At 35.0% G+C, this 22,921-nt stretch overlaps 1 protein-coding gene across 6 annotated transcripts in view; it reads right to left on the bottom strand.

The window, feature by feature from the left end:
- EYA3 (EYA transcriptional coactivator and phosphatase 3) overlaps nucleotides 1-22,921 on the bottom strand; it is a 156,172-nt gene that overhangs the window by 105,938 nt on the left and 27,313 nt on the right. For 5 of the 6 annotated variants that reach the window (XR_005215452.1, XM_037828004.1, XM_037828000.1 and 2 more), the window contains exons 2-3: nucleotides 3,070-3,106; nucleotides 2,284-2,384 (exon numbers count right to left, since the gene is read on the bottom strand). Coding sequence is in view for 5 of the 6 variants with exons in the window: in XM_037828004.1 (XP_037683932.1) it covers nucleotides 2,284-2,316 (33 nt within the window). In the remaining variant the exon portion in view is untranslated. The remainder of the gene's footprint in view (nucleotides 1-2,283; nucleotides 2,385-3,069; nucleotides 3,107-22,921) is intronic. The other variant, XM_037828001.1, reaches the window with a different exon arrangement.

Here is a 22,921-nt window from a genome sequence, read left to right as displayed (position 1 = left end):
ACCATAATACAGATAAGCAACTTGCCTACAGATAAGTACTACTATTTTCTCTTTTTAAAATTTAAATACAAAAGGCATATGTTTATTATTCTTAAAAATCCAAACCATATAGATGTGTAAAAAGTAATATACAAAAGACACATCCTGTCCTACCACCTCTGTGAAATAAACAGTACTAAGTTTGGTATATATCTTAAAAATTTTTCCTATGCATATTTTAAAACTTGGGTTCAAAGAACAACCTTGAGAGCTACAAAGACATTTTTTAAATGCTTCCAGTTTGCTAGGAACAGTCTTGTCCCAAAACTGAGTCTGGTTAGTATCCCCTTTTACTCTTCAAAAGAGTTCCAGTTTGGACAATAATATGAACTTCTTCAGAGTGGATGAGAAAGATGAAGACTAGGGAATAAAGGCTATTACACTAGTAATTTAAAGGGAACTGGTGACCACAGAGAAAACCATTTCTCATTGCAGAGGGTTGAGGACTGACTGGCAAAAAAAGAAAAAATGAAAGGCAGAATTTGATGGTAGGACTTGTGTTGCATTATGAACAATGTCCTGAACGTAGCAGAGCAAGCAAGTAGTAAACAAATAAGAGAAGGGATAATTTAATAAAGAAGAGTGAAAAAAGAGATGATGAATACCTGTCAGTAACATCTCTCCCTATATAAAGGTAAATGGTAGGGTAAAAATCATAGTTTTATTTATCATCATCTTTACAGCCTGAGAAAAGTTATTTTTCTCCTCAAAGACTAACATTTACTCTTCCTATTCTATTTTAAACAATCATTAAGGAAACGATGTCCATGACAACCAAAATTTATAGTCAGCAGACAAATTTGTTTTTAAACAACTTCAATTTCTCACCTTCCTCTGAAGTAACACTAGATTTTGCACATCATGTTGCTCAAAAGTTGAATAAAACAACAAAGAAATGAAGCAGAGCAGAAAAGATGATTCACCTGCAAGTTGGCCTAAACATTTTCATTACCTTAAATTGGTAAGGAGTAACAAACAATAATACTCATTTCAATGTATTTCAACAATTAAAGTCTTTAGAAATATGACTAGTTTAGTCTGGCTACATTAAAAACTCAATGACAGAATTTTCCTTGATACACTTAGTGTCTATAAATTAGCTATTTGTTCTTATAGCGTTTATCCCATATATACTGTTGAGGAGGATTTTAACCCGACCATTTACTAGATTATCAATGTCCCACCAGGGATAGGGATTGGCATTTCAAGTGTTTTGAAAAGTCTTTTATCAGTTGTTTATGTCTTCCTGGTTTTACCTATCTGAACTGAAAGGGCTAAAAGAATACCGGCAAAGTAATCATCAGAATTCATTTCTCAGAATAAAGAAAAATATTAAAAATTTAACAATATTTAAAATTTTTAAAATTTTAAAAAATATATTTTAAAGACTTCATCATTTAAATGGAGGGTGGTGTCCACATCCTTTTGTGATGTAAGATTATATCTATAACATGAAACATACATCCTATCATCTGCTTTCAAAATTCAAATTTTTCTGGGTTGGATTTTCATCAAGAAAGGTAAATTTGCATCACTCTACAGTCTCTCTTAAAATGAAATGCAAGAGGCCCACTCAAGATAGCAAACTGAATCAACATCTAACTTCTGAAAAAGAAACTCAAGACAAAAGGAAAAAGCCCTTTAATATAAAAGCTTAAATTCTTTTCTTTCGTAAATCACTTCTCTTTCTTAAATCTCAAGAGTCAAAAAGCAAAAAATGCCATGGCAATGCATTAAACCCATATCACTTGGGGACATTTAAAATGATTTTATTTTATTTATGTTAAATATTTTAAAGAAATTAAGAATTCAATCTAGTCTCCAGGGTTTTAAAAATTAACTAGTGGTCAAATTATACTTGCCTCAACTACTACTACTTTTTAAAATATTAAGTCAATAAGGAAAATTTAGATAAAAATAAAGCTAAATTTTCTGACAGAAATGATAATATACTGTTTGGCTGATACTAGTAAAGAGATGCCCTCTTTTATTTGTAAGACTACCAACTGACTTTTTATGACATTTCCAAATACAACGCTCACTTTATAATACTAAAATTTCTAAAAAGACTCCTTGATTTAGTGTTGTTAGTAAATTATAAATTTAACAACATTTAACACTGTTTTTTAGAATCTTATTTTTATTTCTAATTTGGAATGTATTACGTGTAACTGAATAATATTTAAAATCTCTTAAGATTGAGTTTTCTACAGTCAGCTTTAAATTGTTTAAGGAAATACTTACTGGTTGCTCTGGTAAATCTTGCTCTTCTTCCATGAGGACCAATATTTCTTTATTATGCTTATGTGACTGGATTCCAAGTCTCTCTCAGCAGTCTTCACAATCTGTTTAAAAAAGGGAAGGGGGGTTTCAAAGCTTTATGTATTGTTAAAGCATTATCATTGAGGCCATCAGAAAATAATTTTTTTAATATTTTACTACCTCAAGCTTTCTACGTGAGTTCCAATCTCTAAATCTCAAACTTGCACGTGGCTTTTCAAAATTGAAATGCTGCCCCAAGTCAAGATAGTTGTACCCAATCACTTGCAAAGCCAACACGTGGAACCACTTCTGCTGTACTTAAAACATGGTTACTATAGTACCTAATGCATTTAACATTTTATGACAGTCATGTGCAGATAACTAAAACAATTTCTTTTAGGATTAGAGTTACATGAAAATTGATAAAGACTGTTCCTAGCATGTCAGTATATTATGATAACATCTAACCTGCTTTAATGTGGAACATTTACATAACTGTTAGCAAAGACACACAAAACCACTTTAAATAGGACAAGATGGAATATCAATTCAATACTTTCACAGCCAACTATTTATCTGTATGTAATCAATTTAAAGGAATATTATTTTTTCTGGACCTATTTTAACAATGAAAACACATAAATAAAGGGAAACCCAGAATTTTAGAATTATTAAAAATAATCATATAAAGCTAGGCCCCAAATTAATTCTGAAAGGATGAGCTTCAAAAATATACTGCCTAGTCAATTACTTAAGCAAAATCTTTACCTTCTCAGACCCCGCTCTTCCTGTCCTGATTTCCAGACTAAAAAAGAAAAAAGAAAAATAGGATTCTAAGCCCCATATTTACTGGAAAGACCACCTTACTGTGCCCTACTGGCAAGAGACAAACAGACAGATACTAAAAAACTAAATACATTATAAACAATTATATATTCAATTTCTAATCAACAAAAAACGAGACTAGCACTTCTCCCAAACAGAGGTCATTGCTTATGCTTTTAATTAGTCATACCTGTTTACAGTTATTCTAACAACCACAGTAACGTTAACATATGTCTAAAGCAAAAGCAACTAAGATATTGCACAAGTAATGAAAATAGGTAAATAGCATCAAAAGGAAAACAAAAAACTTCAGTTATGCCGATAAACCACCATTCTACTTCTGCTCTATCTTGGTGCAAATCAACACACTTTGAGAGCCAAATTTCAAAATGGGAAAAGGAGAGAAAACACAGCGTAAGGGATGAAATGAGGTGTAAAATTGTCCAACTCTTAACACAGCTTTGCTCCCTGTCCTGATCTAGAATATCAAAACAAAACAAAAAAAAGTTTAGAAGTCAGAATCACTTGATGTTCAGTTCACTCACATGTAGCTCATACACAGAGCCTCAAAAGCTAAGTGCTCGTAACTACATGACGCAGATAACTACTGCAGAATTAAGAGTGCAATAACTAAAGCTCACATGAGCTATCTTCCTGAACTTGTTTTGCTCTACTCAAAGGAGCATAATAAATGTCACGCGAAACTGATCCACAACTGTGAAAGACTAAATATTTTGTTTTATTAGCTTATCTCTCTCTTGGTTTTAAATTAAATGTCTTTCCTTTCCTCTATGGGATTTTAATACTATCTATATGCATTGAATACATATGGTTTCATCCTATAAGAATTTTCTCAGGGCCAAACCATTAGGGAAATCGTAATGCCTTGAATATCTCATTTGCTGAATTCTGTGTGACCAGCTCTCCTCTACACAAAAAGTGAAAATATTCCACGTTTTACTTAACCGAGGGTCAAAACTGTAATAATTTCATCTCTAATTATCAGCAAGGGAAAGGAAGAGTATATTTTCCCGATGGGAGTTTAACTCCATCTCTGAGCCAGGAAGAAGGGTCAGGAGAATTGTAAAAAAGAATACTTAATAGCATAAGTGCTTAGAACTAACTTATTTTGAAAATCTGAACAACATGAAGGGAGTACATAAGATTTTAACACTGATCAAAAAGAGTCATGGGTTTTATAAAGGAAGAAATAAAGTAGCAGGGAAATAAATTCTCAGGCACACAAAACCAAATTTATTTATTTATTTTTTATTTTTTTATTTTTTTTAAAATCTTCATTTTATTGAGATATATTCACATACCACGCAGTCATACAGAACAAATCGTACTTTCGATTGTTTACAGTACCATTACATAGTGGTACATTCATCACCCAAATCAATCCCTGACACCTTCATTAGCACACACACACAAATAACAAGAATAATAATTAGAGTGAAAAAGAGCAATTGAAGTAAAAAAGAACACTGGGTACCTTTGTCTGTTTGTTTCCTTCCCCTATTTTTCTACTCATCCATCCATAAACTAGACAAAGTGGAGTGTGGTCCTTATGGCTTTCCCAATCCCATTGTCACCCCTCATAAGCTACATTTTTATACAACTGTCTTCGAGATTCATGGGTTCTGGGTTGTAGTTTGATAGTTTCAGGTATCCACCACCAGCTACCCCAATTCTTTAGAACCTAAAAAGGGTTGTCTAAAGGGTGCATAAGAGTGCCCACCAGAGTGACCTCTCGGCTCCTTTTGGAATCTCTCTGCCACTGAAGCTTATTTCATTTCCTTTCACATCCCCCTTTTGGTCAAGAAGATGTTCTCCGTCCCACGATGCCAGGTCTACATTCCTCCCCGGGAGTCATATTCCACGTTGCCAGGGAGATTCACTCCCCTGGGTGTCTGATCCCACGTAGGGGGGAGGGCAGTGATTTCACCTTTCAAGTTGGCTTAGCCAGAGAGAGAGGGCCACATCTGAGCAACAAAGAGGCATTCGGGAGGAGGCTCTTAGGCACAACCATAGGGAGGCCTAGCCTCTCCTTTGCAGCAACCGTCTTCCCAAGGGTAAAACCTGTGCTAGAGGGCTCAACCCATCAAACCACCAGTCCCCTATGTCTATGGTCATGTTAGCAACCATGGAGGTGGGGTAGGCGAATACCCCTGCATTCTCCACAGGCTCCTCAAGGGGGCACTACATCTTTTTTTTTTCCTTGTTTTTCTTTTTTTTTTTTTTTTAACTTTCCCTTCTTTTATTAAATCAACTGTATGAAAAAAAAGTTAAAAAGAAAACAAACATACAATAAAAGAACATTTCAAAGAGACCATAACAAGGGAGTAAGAGAAAGACAACTAACATAAGATAACTGCTTAACTTCCAGCATGTTCCTACTTTACCCCAAGAAAGTTACCTAATATAGCAACATTTCTGTGAACTTGCTCCTACTATATCCATCAGAAATTAACAGACCATAGTCATTCCTGGGCATCCCCAGAACGTTAAATAGCTTATCTGTTCTTCTTGGATTATTGTTCCCCCTTCCTTAATTGCTCTCTATTGCTAGTTCCCCTACATTCTACATTATAAACCATTTGTTTTACATTTTTCAAAGTTCACATTAGTGGTAGCATATAATATTTCTCTTTTTGTGCCTGGCTTATTTCGCTCAGCACTATGTCTTCAAGGTTCATCCATGTTGTCATATGTTTCACGAGATCGTTCCTTCTTACTGCCGCGTAGTATTCCATCGTGTGTATATACCACATTTTATTTATCCACTCATCTGTTGAAGGACATTTGGGTTGTTTCCATCTCTTGGCAATTGTGAATAATGCTGCTATGAACATTGGCGTGCAGATATCTGTTCGTGTCACTGCTTTCCGATCTTTCGGGTATATACCGAGAAGTGCAATCGCTGGATCGAATGGTAACTCTATATCTAGTTTTCTAAGGAACTGCCAGACTGACTTCCAGAGTGGCTGAACCATTATACAGTCCCACCAACAATGAATAAGAGTTCCAATTTCTCCACATCCCCTCCAGCATTTGTAGTTTCCTGTTTGTTTAATGGCAGCCATTCTAACCGGTGTTAGATGGTATCTCATTGTGGTCTTAATTTGCATCTCTCTAATAGCTAGTGAAGCTGAACATTTTTTCATGTGTTCCTTGGCCATTTGTATTTCCTCTTCAGAGAACTGTCTTTTCATATCTTTTGCCCATTTTATAATTGGGCCGTCTGTACTATTGTCATTGAGTTGTAGGATTTCTTTGTATATGCAAGATATCAGTCTTTTGTCAGATACATGGTTTCCAAAAATTTTTTCCCATTGAGTTGGCTGCCTCTTTACCTTTTTGAGAAATTCCTTTGAGGTGCAGAAACTTCTAAGCTTGAGGAGTTCCCATTTATCTATTTTCTCTTTTGTTGCTTGTGCTTTGGGTGTAAAGTCTAGGAAGTGGCCTCCTAATACAAGGTCTTGAAGATGTTTTCCTACATTATCTTCTAGGAGTTTTATGGTACTTTCTTTTATATTGAGATCTTTGGTCCATTTTGAGTTGATTTTTGTGTAGGGGGTGAGGTAGGGGTCCTCTTTCATTCTTTTGGATATGGATATCCAACTCTCCCAGCCCCATTTGTTGAAAAGACCATTATGGCTCAGTTCAGTGACTTTGGGGGCCTTATCAAAGATCAGTCGGCCATAGATCTGAGGGTCTATCTCTGAATTCTCAATTCGATTCCATTGATCTGTATGTCTATCTTTGTGCCAGTACCATGCTGTTTTGGCAACTGTGGCTTTATAATAAGCTTCAAAGTCAGGGAGTGTAAGTCCTCCCACTTCGTTTTTCTTTTTTAGAGTGTCTTTAGCAATTCGAGGCATCTTCCCTTTCCAAATAAATTTGATAACTAGCTTTTCCAAGTCTGCAAAGTAGGTTGTTGGAATTTTGATTGGGATTGCATTGAATCTGTAGATGAGTTTGGGTAGAATTGACATCTTAATGACATTTAGCCTTCCTATCCATGAACATGGAATATTTTTCCATCTTTTAAGGTCCCCTTCTATTTCTTTTAGTAGAGTTATGTAGTTTTCTTTGTATAGGTCTTTTACATCTTTGGTTAAGTTGATTCCTAGGTACTTGATTTTTTTAGTTGCTATTGAAAATGGTATCTTTTTCTTGAGTGTCTCTTCAGTTTGTTCATTTCTAGCATATAGAAACATTACTGACTTATGTGCATTAACCTTGTAACCCGCTACTTTGCTAAATTTGTTTACTAGCGCTAGTAGATGTATCGTCGATTTCTCAGGGTTTTCTAGATATAAGATCATATCATCTGCAAACAATGACAGTTTTACTTCTTCTTTTCCAATTTGGATGCGTTTTATTTCTTTGTCTTGCCAGATTGCCCTAGCTAGCACTTCCAGCACAATGTTGAGTAACAGTGGTGACAGCGGGCATCCTTGTCTTGTTCCTGATCTTAGAGGGAAGGCTTTCAGTCTCTCACCATTGAGTACTATGCTGGCTGTGGGTTTTTCATATATGCTCTTTATCATGTTGAGGAAGTTTCCTTCAATTCCTACCTTTTGAAGTGTTTTTATCAAAAACGGATGTTGGATTTTGTCAAATGCTTTTTCAGCATCTATTGAGATGATCAATTGATTTTTCCCTTTTGACTTGTTAATGTGTTGTAATACATTGATTGATTTTCTTATGTTGAACCATCCTTGCATGCCTGGAGTAAACCCCACTTGGTCATGGTGTATGATTTTTTTAATGTGTCTTTGGGTTCGATTTGCAAGTATTTTGTTGAGGATTTTTGCATCTATATTCATTAGGGAGATTGGCCGGTAGTTTTCCTTTTTTGTAGCATCTTTGCCTGGTTTTGGTATTAGATTGATGTTAGCTTCATAAAATGAGTTAGGTAGTGTTCCATTTTCTTCAATGTTTTGAAAGAGTTTGAGTAAGATTGGTGTCAGTTCTTTCTGGAAAGTCTGGTAGAATTCCCCTGTGAAGCCATCTGGCCCTGGGCATTTATTTGTGGGAAGATTTTTGATGACTGATTGGATCTCTTTGCTTGTGATGGGTTGGTTGAGGTCTTCTATTTCTTCTTTGGTCAGTCTAGGTTGTTCATGTTTCCAGGAAATTGTCCATTTCCTCTACATTATCCAGTTTGTTGCCATACAGTTGTTCATAGTATCCTCTTTATAATTTTTTTAATTTCTTAAGGATCTGCAGTTATGTCACCTTTTTCATTCATTATTTTGTTTATATGGGTCTTCTCTCTTTTTGATTTTGTCAGTCTAGCTAGGGGCTTGTCAATCTTGTTGATCTTCTCAAAGAACCAACTTTTGGTGATATTTATCCTCTCTATTGTTTTTTTTCTTCTCTATGTCATTTATTTCTGCTTTAATCCTTGTTATTTCTTTTCTTCTACTTGGTTTAGGATTGGTTTGCTGTTCATTTTCTAGCTTCTTCAGTTGATCCATTAGTTCTTTGATTTTGGCTCTTTCTTCCTTTTTAATATATGCGTTTAGTGCTATAAATTTCCCCCTTAGCACTGCTTTTGCTGCATCCCATAGGTTTTGGTATGTTGTGTTCTCATTTTCATTCGTCTCTATATATTTAGCAATTTCTCTTGCTATTTCTTCTTTAACCCACTGATTGTTTAGGAGTGTGTTGTTTAACCTCCAGGTATTTGTGAATTTTCTAAGTCTCTGATGGTTATTGACTTCTAATTGTATTCCATTGTGGTCAGAGAATGTGCTTTGAATAATTTCAATCTTTTTAAATTTATTGAGGCTTGTTTTATGTCCCAGCATATTATCTATTCTGGAGAAAGTTCCATGAGCACTAGAAAAGTATGTGTATCCTGGTGATTTGGGATGTAATGTCCTGTATATGTCTGTTAAATCTAATTCATTTATCAGATTGTTTAGGTTTTCAATTTCCTTATTGGTCTTCTGTCTGGTTGATCTATCTATAGGAGAGAGTGATGTGTTGAAGTCTCCCACAATTATTGTGGAAACATCTATTGCTTCCTTTAGTTTTGCCAGTGTTTCTCTCATGTATTTTGTGGCACCTTGATTGGGTGCATAGACATTTACGATTGTTATTTCTTCTTGCTGAATTGCCCCTTTTATTAGTATGTAGTGGCCTTCTTTGTCTCTCAAAACATCCCTGCATTTGAAGTCTATTTTATCTGAGATTAATATTGCTACACCTGCTTTCTTTTGGCTGTAGCTTGCATGAAATATTTTTTTCCATCCTTTCACTTTCAGTTTCTTTGTGTCCCTGTGTCTAAGATGAGTCTCTTGTATGCAACATATTGATGGTTCATTTTTTTTGATCCATTCTGCGAATCTATATCTTTTAATTGGGGAGTTTAATCCATTTACATTCAACGTTATAACCGTGAAGGCATTTCTTGAATCAGCCACCTTATCCTTTGGTTTATGTTTGTCATATTTTTCCCCTCTGTCTATTAATATCCTTTATTGTACCCATACCGAATCTCTTTAGTACTGAATCTTTCTCCAAGTCTCTCTGTCCTGTCTTTGTTTCTCTGTCTGTAGGGCTCCCTTGAGTATCTCCAGTAGGGCAGGTCTCTTGTTAGCAAATTCTCTCAGCATTTGTTTGTCTGTGAAAAATTTAAGCTCTCCCTCAAATTTGAAGGAGAGCTTTGCTGGATAAAGTATTCTTGGCTGGAAATTTTTCTCACTCAGAATTTTAAATATATGGTGCCACTGCCTTCTCGCCTCCATGGTGGCTGCTGAGTAGTCACTACTTAGTCTTATGCTGTTTCCTTTGTATGTGGTGAATTGCTTTTCTCTTGCTGCTTTCAGAACTTGCTCCTTCTCTTCTGTGTTTGACAGTGTGATCAGTATATGTCTCGGAGTGGATTTATTTGGATTTATTCTATTTGGGGTTCGCTGAGCATTTATGATTTGTGTATTTATGTTGTTTAGAAGATTTGGGAAGTTTTCCCCAACAATTTCTTTGAATACTCTTCCTAGACCTTTACCCTTTTCTTCCCCTTCTGGGACACCAATGAATCTTATATTCGGACGTTTCATATTATCTATCATATCCCTGAGGTCCATTTCGATTTTTTCAATTTTTTTCCCCATTCTTTCTTTTATGCTCTCATTTTCCATTCTGTCATCTTCGAGGTCACTGATTTGTTGTTCAACTTCCTCTAGTCTTGTACTATGAGTGTCCAGAATCTTTTTAATTTGGTCAACAGTTTCTTTAATTTCCATAAGATCATCCATTTTTTTATTTAGTCTTGCAATGTCTTCTTTATGCTCTTCTAGGGTCTTCTTGATTTCCTTTGTCTCCCGTACTATGGTCTCATTGTTCATCTTTAGTTCTTTGAGTAGCTGCTCTAGGTGCTGTGTCTCTTCTGGTCTTTTGATTTGGGTGCTTGGGCTTGGGTTATCCATATCGTCTGGTTTTTTCATATGCTTTATAATTTTCTGTTGTTTTTGGCCTCGTGGCATTTGCTGAACTTGATAGGGTTCTTTTAGGATTTGTAGACCAATTGAAGTCCTTATCTCTAATTTATCAGATCTACAGCTTCGTGGAGTACACTTTCTCTAACTAACCAGCCGGTGGCGTCCACAAGCCACCTGTTCTCCACAAGCCAGTTCTCCCCTGCTTAGCCTTTTTGGTGAGTGGGGGAGTGAGTGTTGTGGGGTCCAATTGGTGTACCAAGCTTGCGTGTGTAGTTGGTGTTGCCTGCCCTGTATATGGGGCGTGTTTCTGGGCAGTCAGGGAGGGGGGGTGGCTCTAACAATCAAATCTCCCTGGTGATCCTAGAGTTTTAAAGCTGCTGCAATAGTCTAATCCTTCAGTTCAGTCCTGCCACAGTTTGTCTCTGCCACTGACCCACAAGTCCTTGGTATTGGCATATGGCTCCTGAGACTTGCAAGTGGGCCCCTCTTCCAGGCCGTGCACCCCGGGTCCTCTGTTGAGGGATGACTGTGCTATGTCACAGGTGAGTGCCGTCCCCCCAGGGCTGTTCTGGGCTGCTGGGCTGTGTAGGGAGGCTCCCAGTCTGCTGAAATGATGGCTGAATGGAGCTTTGTTAATTCACACTGCGCTACCTTCCCAACTCTGGGACAATCAGCTGAGGTTGCAGGGAAGGCTAATGTCCACGCCCAGTTTTGTGGTGTGTGCCTGTAATTTGAAGCACTTCCGTCACACTGGGTTGTCTGGGGCAGCTCTGGGCTATGGGGCTGGCGATGGGCAGGAGTGTTTCCTGTCCACCAGGATGATGGCTGTGAGCAGACACCCCCCTTTTCTTGGGAAGTTGTGGTGTTTAGTGAATTTTCTCAGCCACTGGATTATTGCGTTTTGTCTCAGAGCTTTCCTAGTTCTGCTCTTGACTTGACCTGCCCAAATTGCAAGTCTTTGAAGCTTTCTGTATTGGGCTTCTTAGAGTAAGTGTTTTAGAAAAAGAAAAAAGGATTAAAAAAAAAAAAAAAAAAAAAAAAGGGCCCTCCTCAGAGATCTAATGGGTTATTGAAATGCTAAGAGACAAAGCAACCAGGGCCATTAAGGAAAGGTCCACAGGGCAGAGAGATCAGCTTTTCTTTGGGATTTGCATATGCGCCTCAGGGCCTGAGCTCGGGCCTGAGCTCTGCCCTTCCCCTTTCTATGTTCACCAGAACTCCAAAAATCCTCCGCTTTTATTTTGGAGTTTTTCGTGTTGTTTTTTTTCTATGCCTGTCTCCTCTCTGCTGGGCTGGCTGCTCTCAGATTCTCTGGTGTCCGGTCTCAGTCTATCTATGGTTGGAGTTTGGATCAGTAGAATGAGTTTCCGATAAGGGCTGCCACTGCAGTTCTCCCTTCTCCTTCCCGGAGCTGACAGCCCCTCCTCCCACGGGACTGAGCCTGGCAGGGAGGGGCGCGCGTCCCCTGGCCGCAAAAACTTACAGATTTCGCTGATCTCAGCAGTTCCACGTTTTCATGAGTGTTGTATGAAGTATGCCCAAAGTCAGATTGCTCTGTGGTGTCCAGTCCACGCAGTTCCTGGCTTTCTACCTACTTTCCTGGAGGAGTAACTAAAACATACAGCTCACCAGTCCGCCATCTTGCCCCACCTCTCCAAACCAAATTTATTAATATTTTAAAATATATTACTCTGATTTTATAATAGAAAGGAATCTGCTAGTTTTTTGAGATAAATTCTGCACTAAGTTGCAAGAAAACTCAACTTTAAAGGAAAACTGGAAGACATTCCTTTCTACCTCTCATATTTCTCCTTTGAAAATAAAGCACCCTTTGTTGTTTCCATCTTAAAAAATTACCTTTATTTTCTTCAATTTTTCAATTTAGTAGAATAAAAAGGATATAGACAATTTCTATAGAGAAAAAAACTTTAAAAAAATCAATCTTGACATATCAAAGTATTTGGTCAATGACAACCAATAATTTTGATCATTTTAAAACAAAAAAGCAGCATACAAGAAAAGAATATGATTTATTACAGGATCTTCTGCAATTCTGCTGGCAAAGTGTGATGTGTGAGGAGTTTTCAGATGTTCATTCTGGTACAATTATGTGCAAAATGTATTCATAATGATGATAAATTAGGTAATTCATGACACCATGTATCTAAGATAACACTTTCCATCAATAAAGTATTCTTCCTTTTTTTCACAACATTTTCTGCAAGTGGCACATGCTACACAATCAAAAGTCACATTTACTAGCAACCAGATGAAACTGTTCTGTAACATAAACACAGTGCTCCAGTACTTAATAATAAAGAAGAATCGCTATAGAAATGTTAGTATTCTTACTTCCATATATTTAATTCTAAAGTTCAATCTAATTCTAGAGTATTAATCCAGTGGTTTTTCGTTTGTTTTACCATTAATGCAACCTGGCTTTATTCTATATTCAACGAGATTCATCTTTTACAATACCAAATAATACAAGTTATGACATGGAAAGTGGATTCTTAACGTAATGAGAATAAAATTAAAATATGGCCAAATAGCCAATGAAATTACAAAACATGCTCTGGAGTCAATCTATTGTTTTAAGCACTTTTTGGGCATTTGGGTACTAATTTTCTAGTTTCAATTCTTACTAGTGGCTTCTAAATGCAAATTATTTTATCGCTTCTTTTAGAGATTTACTATCTTTTTGCCTTTATGGACATAAATCCGGCAAAATTCACAATTGATAACAGAAATAGTATTGCCTAAGACTTTACATTTCCCTACCTGTAAATGTTGACAATGAAAAAATAGGAACTTTGGTTTGATTCAAAGAGATCATGCAATTTTAGATACTATTGTGATTTCACATGCTCAAAAATAAAGCAGGATCCTTTTGAAATATGGCAGCCATAATTTTTATTTTTAATCCTTAGAAATTACAAGGGAAATAATTGTTCATAAATATTTTATTTCAAAATGCTAATTAGATTACTGGTTCATAATCTGTTTTATACCAAGTTCAACATACTATTTACCCTATAATTATAAATAGCCACAAGCTTGAACTTAGGTTACTTTAGTGTATTACTATACCTATTAAGTATCGGAAGGGTTTTATATATATACATACACACACACACACACACACACATATACACATATAAACAGAATCATGTATTTTTAAAAGCATGAGGTAAAAGTCTCAACAAAAACAAAGCATATATCACTCTTTTTTTTCTCTTCATATTTTTCTTTATATCGCTCTTATTTACAACTTTAAAAGAAAAGTCTAATAGACAAAAACAGTCTGAATATAGTTTCTGGAAGAGGAACTTGCCATTGGCTAAGTGTGCACAGAGACAGATATTCAGGGATTAACTAATATCTTTGATACAGTCCTACATAGAAAACAATCCATAAATTTGATCATCAACTTCACTGTATTTCAGAAGTCTATTTACTACCCCTTCCAAAGCCTTACATATATTTTAGAGCACACCATAGAAAAGGAGACAGAAGTTTCCCTAGGGAAAATAAACAGCATCGTTCCCCAAATTAAAAATATCAATAATATTTAAAAATAACAGTAAGCTGAAGATGAATACCAAAAAAGTGAATATCAAAAAATTTTAAATAAAATGTGGATTACTTCAGGACTTAAAAGTAATTTTGAAAAAGTAATATATAATTATGTATATGCCTTGAAGAATGAAAATAAAAAGCAAGATGCCCTTTTCTGATGACTTTAAGATGACAGCTACAAGTACTGTTATTCACCAATAACTCTTCTATTCTAAAGGGGATTTACCACTGAATTAAAAAACAAGTATCCCAACACTCAAAGTACAAAACATAAAGCCTAACATAAAACCTGTTCAAAATAAATTCTAATTTATAAAATAGGAGGCTTTATAAGGCAGTCAGAAAAGATGGTTACAAAATATTAAAAAATGTTTTTGTTAGTTCTTGCTGAACAGTACTTACTAGCAGTAAGTACTGGTGGGGATGATACTAAATAGGAATTTGGACTTCATAATCTATAAAAATATATACATTAGGTTTCAAATAAGGAGTAATCAAAGGTTTATTCCAACACCTACACATTTCTACTATTTTGAGGGAGAGGAGAGTAAAAGAGGAAATTAAGGAAGACCTACCCTGTATGTCTTTAATACCAATTATAGTGGGAAGGATAAGAGAAATAACTTATTCTCTGGGATTCAGAGATTTAAACAATTTGCCTGAGAATAATGGCAATACTGTTGCAGGCTGAAGCTTAAAGAGACTTACAGAGATGAGAAATGTCAAAAACAACAAATTTAAAAAGTGTTTAAAATATGTAATAAATGGAGAAAAATTGGTATTTAAAAAATATTGTCAGAAGGGGTGACAGTGTGATTGTGAAGACCTTGTGGATCACACCCCTTTATCTAGTGTATGGATGAGTAGAGGAATGGGGATAAAAACTAAAGGACAAATGGGGTGGGATGGGGGGGATGATTTGGGTGTTCTTTTTTCACTTTTATTTTTTATTCTTGTTCTGGGTCTTTCTGATGTAAGGAAAATGTTCAGAGATAGATTGTGGTGATGAACGCATAACTATGTTGTCATGCTGTGGACGGTGGATTGTATATCATGGATGACTGTATGGTGTGTGAATGTATTTCAATAAAACTGAATTTAATAAAAAAAATATATATATTGTCAGAAAAAACTGAATATCAATGTGGAGAACATTTTCACAGCTTCCACTATGATTAATTCTAAATATATGAAGAGTTAAGCATTCAAATAATTCTGGAGAAAACAGAATAGTATATTTATGTCACCCACTGAGAAGACAGAAATTTATGAACTGAAGAAAAAGCAGACACAACAAAGCAACAGATAAAATATGTAAAAAAACTTTTATGCAATCAATGAAAAACAACAAACCTAAGATTAAAAGGGTATAAAAAATGGAGGCAATATCTGCAACAATTAACACAGATAAAACTTAACGCCTATGATATAAACCAAACCAATTTAACATTCACTGATGATCTACTCTGTGCCAAGCAATGACTAACATATACAACTGTCAAGGGATACAAACAGGTGGCTTAAGTAACCAAGAAGATCAAATCAGCACTTCGAGAAAAAGGTTCTGTCTCACAACTTATTGAAGAAATATAAACGTTAATATTTCATACCTATTAAATTATCAAAATAAATCTAAACAACAAAACCTAGAAGTTATATGGGCCATTGGAGATAAGACACATTTGGGCACAACTGTAAAATCATGTCTCTTCAGACTGTTCTCCAGATACATATAAAAAAAAGTCACAAAACTGGCCATGGCTTAAACGAAGTAACTTTTCTTGGGTAAGATATATTACAAGAATTGAACAAAGGTTAAAAAAAAGGGTACTGTATTTAAAAAATATATAGTGCAAATTTGTTATTTACAGAAATGAAAAATTAGAAACAATCAACATGTGGAGAATGATTTAAGCTATAATACTATAATTGAACATTCCATATTAAAATGAAAATGATAACATATTTCAATACTGGCTTATTTGAAATGTGAAAAATGTTTCTTACATTAATTATAGCTTATTAGAAAAACATAAATATATTTTAAGTATCAAAAGCAGATACAAGGGATAATATTAGATATTTTAACATTTTTATAGCAAAATATTTAAGTATATTATTTTAGAAATGTTTTAAAAAAATGTTTGAGACATTAAGCTAACATTGGACATAAATTCTGTATACTTTCCCCACACTTTTTCTTCAGGAAAAAATGTCAAGTTTTTACCCCTCAAATCTTAAGACATTCATGCCCTAAGAAAAAAGGTTCATTTGATTTTCTTGCTCTGTAACCTCTTTCATAAGAAGTCAAGTAAATTAGAATATGGAAACCACACAAATTCAGGGTTGATTCATTTTATGCTTCTGAGCAACAGTTCTGAACTTCGAAAAGATAAAGAATGTGATGTTAACAAGAACTATGCATTTTGTTTTATTCTTCTGGACAAAAACTAGTCTCTATACTCATGCAAGAAAATATATAACATAAGACATTGCAAAGGATATCAACTATTACAGATTGTTAGAGCTAATCCTTATTTTAGGGTTGAGAAAACTATGACTAGAGAAGTGAACGCACTGCTACATGAAGCCTTTAAGTAGCAAAACTGGTGATGGGACCCAAAACTCCGGACTCCCTTGTCTGATGTTCCCCCTACCCCTTCATGCAGAATTGAAGATACCACGCTCCCTTTTAAAATTACATATCTTATATTACCCTAAGCTACTTATTTTTTTTCCTTCTTTAAATCTCTAACTAGTCTATGGTATGTTACTTTGGCCTCATGGTATAATAACATACTCTTGACAGTAAAAAAATATTTTATATTTATAAACGCAAAACTTCTTCAATGTGTTGATTGCCACTTTCAGAATCTCCTCAAAAATCCTAAAATTAAATTCTTTTTAATACTACTTATTAACTCCCTGTACAACAATATGCAAAACAATATCATTTCTCTTTTATAACTGCAAGTCCTTAATTTATAATGCACAAATTTCGATTTACTGTTATCAAAACAGGCAATTTTATTTACACTAAATTAAAAAAATCTTTTACCATTTCTAGACAGAGATAAGCATCGTGATTTTGGAAAAATAAAATCTCCCCCAACCTACTAAAACCTCAAAGTTATTAGTGAAAAAATTCCTTGCTTTGTTATTAGTTAATAATTAAGAGTTTTTCAAAACTACTCCTCTGATGATATCTATGATCTTCAAATCTGGCACGTAACAATTTTGTTAAAACTATTAATTTTTCCTTGGTATACTGACGCTAAGTTCCACAATGGCAGCGATATCCTTATTCTTTTAGTGTGTTATAGCACATAACAGGCATTCAATAAATATTTGTTCAAGCAAGTACAATTTTCAGAATCTTGATTCCTTTTAATATCTGCTTACTTAAAACCAATTCATTAAGAACCTGCAATAAATTTAGAGGCACAAAAGATTCAAATCTTTGCTCTTCCCATTTCTCACCAAGGTTGTCTAAGTCACAACTTTAATTCTTTATAAGTTTTGTTAACTGTGCCAAGGAATTTCATCCTGAAGTCTGTGTTAACTGAAAAGTTCCCTTCAAAGATAAGCAAGGAATGAAACACTTTAAATCTTAATATCACATCCATAACAAGTGAACACATGTGCTACTTACTTCAAGACAAGGAACCCTTAGTTTTCTCCCCCTTAGTAGACCAGTAAGGGGCGGGGGGAGGCAGGAGGAGTAAGGGGGGGTAAAAAAAGAATTCCCTGTGCCAAACACACAGCTATCATAAAACATTTCTGACCAAAAGAGATACCACATGTCTAATAGAGATCATCCAGATTGCCTTTTCTTTCTAATAACAGTTAATTTTCAATTCATGGTAGTATAAAACTAAAAGCATCCTAGTTAGACTTGATTAAAACACATACAAAAAAGCACTGAAGAAGTGACATACTTGCATAAGCACTGAAGTGATAAGCACTTTTCGCAAATGCTTCTGGCCAAGCATTATGAGTAAATTTAACACATTTTATCATCTGTACTTGTTTCTTCCAGTCCATCCTTTGACACAAAAATAAACTGACAAAAATAAAATCCACGTATCTTTAGTACTTAACCAAAGCCAATTCAACACCATCTATAAATCCAGCAGCCGTGATCCATCTTGAATAATCTTGATTAATACCACGAAAACTATCTTTACCCAGTCTCTAGTAAACTAATTACTTAAAGTTCTTTCTTATAAGAATCTCTCCATTCCATTTAAATATGAATTTAGGCTGCCTGACTTTTATTCAACAGCTGACAAATTTTGGAGTGAGTCTTCAAATCAAATGTGCCACCATACAGGAAATCACTTTAATGAAAATAAAGTGAATATTTCACCATGAATGAACAACCTGGTATTTGAAGCTATATCCTCCCGTTATCAGGATACTAAATTCAATGATTTACAAGAGCAAGGATTTTAAAAACTTGAAGCATAAATAGTTATTAAAAAAACAAATGTTTAATGCTCACAACAATATAACACATTATCACCTTCATTTTATATCTGAAAAATAATGAAGTTTAAAGACTAAATAATCCACCAAAGTTCAAAGTTAAAAAACGGACAGTACCTGAAATTGAACCTAGGTCTGCCTACCTTAATGACTATGCTATACTTTATTTTTTAAAAATGGGTGGGACAATGGAATACAATTAGAAGTCAATAACCATCAGAGACTTAGAAAATTCACAAACACCTAAAAGTTAAGCAATACACTCCTAAAATAAATGGTTTATAATGTAGAATGTAGGGGAACTAGCGATAGAGAGCAATTAATGAAGGGGAACAATAACCCAATAAGAACAGATAAGCTATCGTGGGTAAATTTAATGTTCTGGGAATGCCCAGGAATGACTATGGTTTGTTAATTTCTGATGGGTATGGTAGGAACAAGTTCACAGAACTGTTGCTATATTAGGTTATTTTCTTGGGGTAAAGTAGGAACATGTTGGAAGTAAAGTAGTTATTTTAGGTTAGTTGTCTTCTTCTTACTCCCTTGTTATGGCTTGTTTGAAGTGTTTTTTTTATTGCATATCTTTAAAAAAAATTTTTTTTTGATCTAGTTAATTTAAAAAAAAAGTTAAGAGTTAATGACAATGCAAAATATGATACTGGAGTGGATCTAAGAATGGAGGAGAAAAGCTCAAAGGGAGCATAAGGAAAAATTGGAACACAGAATTTAAGCTTTATATCCGTATTAATTTTCTTGAATTAACTGCAGTTAAGTTAATGACATAAGTGAATATCCTTGGTCTTAGGAAATGCACATGGAAGTGTTATAAGTTCAAGGAGTATGATATATATAGCCTGCTCTCAAATGTTCAGAAGATGATAAACGGGTAGATAGATAATTGACAGAAAGATAACAGACATCGTTGAAAGAAAGGGGGGGAGGGAGGAGGGGAGGGGGAAGGGGATGGGGAGAGGGAGGGGGAAGAGGAGGGGGAGGGGGAGGGAAGGGAAGGAGGAAGGAAGGAAGAAAGGAAAGAGAAAGAAAGGTACTGCAAAGGTAGCAAAATGTAAAATTGGTAGATATAGATATCTGGGGTGGCGAGGTGTTGGAGTTCTCTGTATGGGGCTTGTACTGTATTTGCAACTGTCCTATATGTTTGAAATTATTTCAAAATAAAAATTAAAAAAAAAATGGGTGGGAGACTGGCAATGCAGGATATGACTCCTGGGGATGAACCTGGACCTGGCATCATGGGATTGAGAACATCTTCTTGACCAAAAGGGGGAAGCGAAATCAAACAAAAAAAGGTTTCAGTGGCTGAGAGATTTCAAATGGAGTCAAACGGAGAGGTCACTCTGGTGGGCATTTTTAGGCACTATATAGACATCCCTTTTTAGGTTTTAGTGTTTTGGAACAACTAGAAGTAAATACCTGAAACTATCAAACTCCAACCCAGTAGCCTTGACTCTTGAAAACCATTGTGTAACAATATAGCTTCTAAGGGGTGACAGAGTGATTGTGAAAACCCTGTGGATCACACTCCTTTTATCCAGTGCATGGATGGATGAGTAGAAAAACGGGGACAAAAACTAAATGAAAAAACAGGGTGGGATGAGGGGAATGATTTGGGTGTTCTTTTTTACTTTTATTTTTTATTCCTATTTTTATTCTTTCTGGTGTAAGGAAAATGTTCAAAAAGAGATTGGGGTAATGCACAACTATATGATGGTACCGTGAACAGTTAATTATACACCATAGATGATTGTATGGCATGTGAAGATATCTCAATAAAACTGAATTAAAAAAAAAAAACAAATAAAAAAAGATATTTCATATACTCTTCCATAATTTGGTAAAAAGATTATTTTTTCTCAACCTATGGATATGTAATTAGTATTTTTATTACCTTTCAAAACTATGTATGTTTTAATCTGAAGTGTCAATTTATTCATTTGATGTAACTAGTAGAACCTTAAAATATGATGGGATTAAAGGCCCAGATATCTTTACCTTAACTAGTTAACTTGTACATTTTTATGTTCTATGTATAATAAATCTTTCAAAAAAAATGGGTGGGAGAAGAAATGAGAAAATAGTTCAATGTCTGCAAAAAGCCATTAATTTCTTCTAACAATCTTTACAAGAGGATCTGCTGTATCTCTGAAAAGAATAAAGAACCTTCAATATGAAGGTTATACTTAAATGTGTTAACTAAGGAGTTGACTCCTTTCACTGACTCTGTCTTATATTGAAAATGTCTACAAAAACCCAATATTGAGATTCTGAAACAATATGTGAATTAATTTTAAGAACACTGACACATGTATTAGTTTACTTAATCCTCACAATAATCCAGTGAGGAATACAATTTCCACTAAGTAGAAGTCTAGATAAAGACGCAAAAAAAGTAAAGTTACTAGCCCAAAGTCACATGATAAGGTAAGAACAGTTCTGGTATTCAAACCCAGGTGTTTAGGCTCTAAAACCAGGTTCTAAAGTGTGACTCTCAAATATCATTTAATGGGCATCTCCCTTTGCAATGGTCAGTCATCTGTTAATATGTTATCTTTAGTTCAAATATAAAAGGAATCAATCAATGAAAAGCTGTTAATTTGAAATAACTAATTAGTAATAAGTTTGGGGCTTTAAGTAACAAAACTGTCTTGGAAGAGAAATATTTCTTAGATGCTTCCATATCCTGCTTTGGCCTGACAGTCCCTTTGTTGGCACTCTTTCCCTGCTGAGACATTAGTTGTACGATTAATTTCCCACTTAAGGACAACACAAAGCCCAACACTTTAGGAGAACTCTTAGTGAAATTGTGAGGATTTCCTAGTTGACTCCATTGTATAATCAGTGATCACAGCATAATTCTGGAAGATTCTCACTATAATCTATTTGCCTTTGAAATCATTTCTGTTCTCTCAGTGTAGGACATAGAGCCTCCTCTTTCCTTCCTTAGTTTCACAGAATTTGGAATGGAATTGGAAAGGACTTTGGAGGATTACACATACATTTTACATATAATAAAATTAACTACAAAGGTTAAATGATTTGCTCATGGATACACAGCTTGAGAGTTGCAGAGCTGGGAAGAGGGAGGTCTTCCAACCAACAGTTAGATATTCTCATCACTGTACTATACTGCACAGTATAAGATTTTTCTTAACCCCTTCTCCTTAGTCTCACAAATTAAGAAAATCCCAGTTAGAAAATCTATGCTAATTACATATCTTACGTACCAGGAGAACAATAATGTGGGAGGCTGATAATAGCACCAAAGATATGTCCACATTCTAATCCCTGGATTAGAATGTTACCTTATTTGGAAAAAAGGTCCCTGTAGATGCAATTAAATTAAGGATTTTGAGATGAGGAGATTATCCTGGATTATCCAGATGGGCCCTAAATACCATCACAATTAAGAGAAAGGCAGAGGGAGATTTAATGCACATACAGAGAAGGCAATGTGAAAATGGAGGCAGAGATTATAGTAAATCGGACAAGGAATGCCAACCAGAAAAGGCAAGAAGCAAGAAACAGATTCTCCTGTAGAGCCTCCAGAGAGAATGCTGCCAACACCTTGATTTCAGAATTAAGACCTCTAGAACTGTGAGGGAATACATCTCTGTTGTGTTAAACCACCAAGTTGGTGGTAATTTGCCATGGCAGCCACAGGATATTAATAAAAAGCATGGAAGTTTATTTAGTTTGTTTTTGCTATTACTTGGGTTTGTTGACCACCTCCTGGCTGCTGAATGAAATACACAAACTGAGAACAAAGGAGTGAAATGCAAACTACGTAAATAAGATAATGGAACATGACTGTAGGTAAAGCTGAAAAAGTACTTCCAAATATCAAAAAGAATAGGGTGTCCATAAAACACTCAAAAACTTTTCAAGTAACTGGAAAGCTTGCCTCTTGAATAGAACAGTCACATACGCCAAAGTTGGCATTCTCCTGCTTTCACTCTGGGCCAAACCTTAAATTTATACAGTGGAAGAATTTCCCAGAAACAACAGCATTGGCAGTCCCAAGAGCTTCATGGATCTTGAGAAGCCTTACTGATCTTTCCAATGACTTGAGAACAAATTCAAGTAAGTAGCATCTGTAAGACAGCATTTAAAATCAACATGAAATCACTGTATCTCTACTTTTTGATGTGTTTTGCTTAGAAAAACTCATTTACTGAGAGAGGTAAACCTGAAAGATTAAAGTTCATATTTTTCAACTTTGATTGAAGTTCGTATTCTGTATTTCTCTCATTCTG

This window comes from Choloepus didactylus, chromosome 2 (genome assembly GCF_015220235.1).
Source record: "Choloepus didactylus isolate mChoDid1 chromosome 2, mChoDid1.pri, whole genome shotgun sequence".
In the NCBI taxonomy this organism is placed as follows: Eukaryota; Metazoa; Chordata; class Mammalia; order Pilosa; family Megalonychidae; genus Choloepus; species Choloepus didactylus.
Note: the sequence above shows the minus strand (reverse complement) of the source record. Positions and strands in the feature narration are given on the sequence as shown.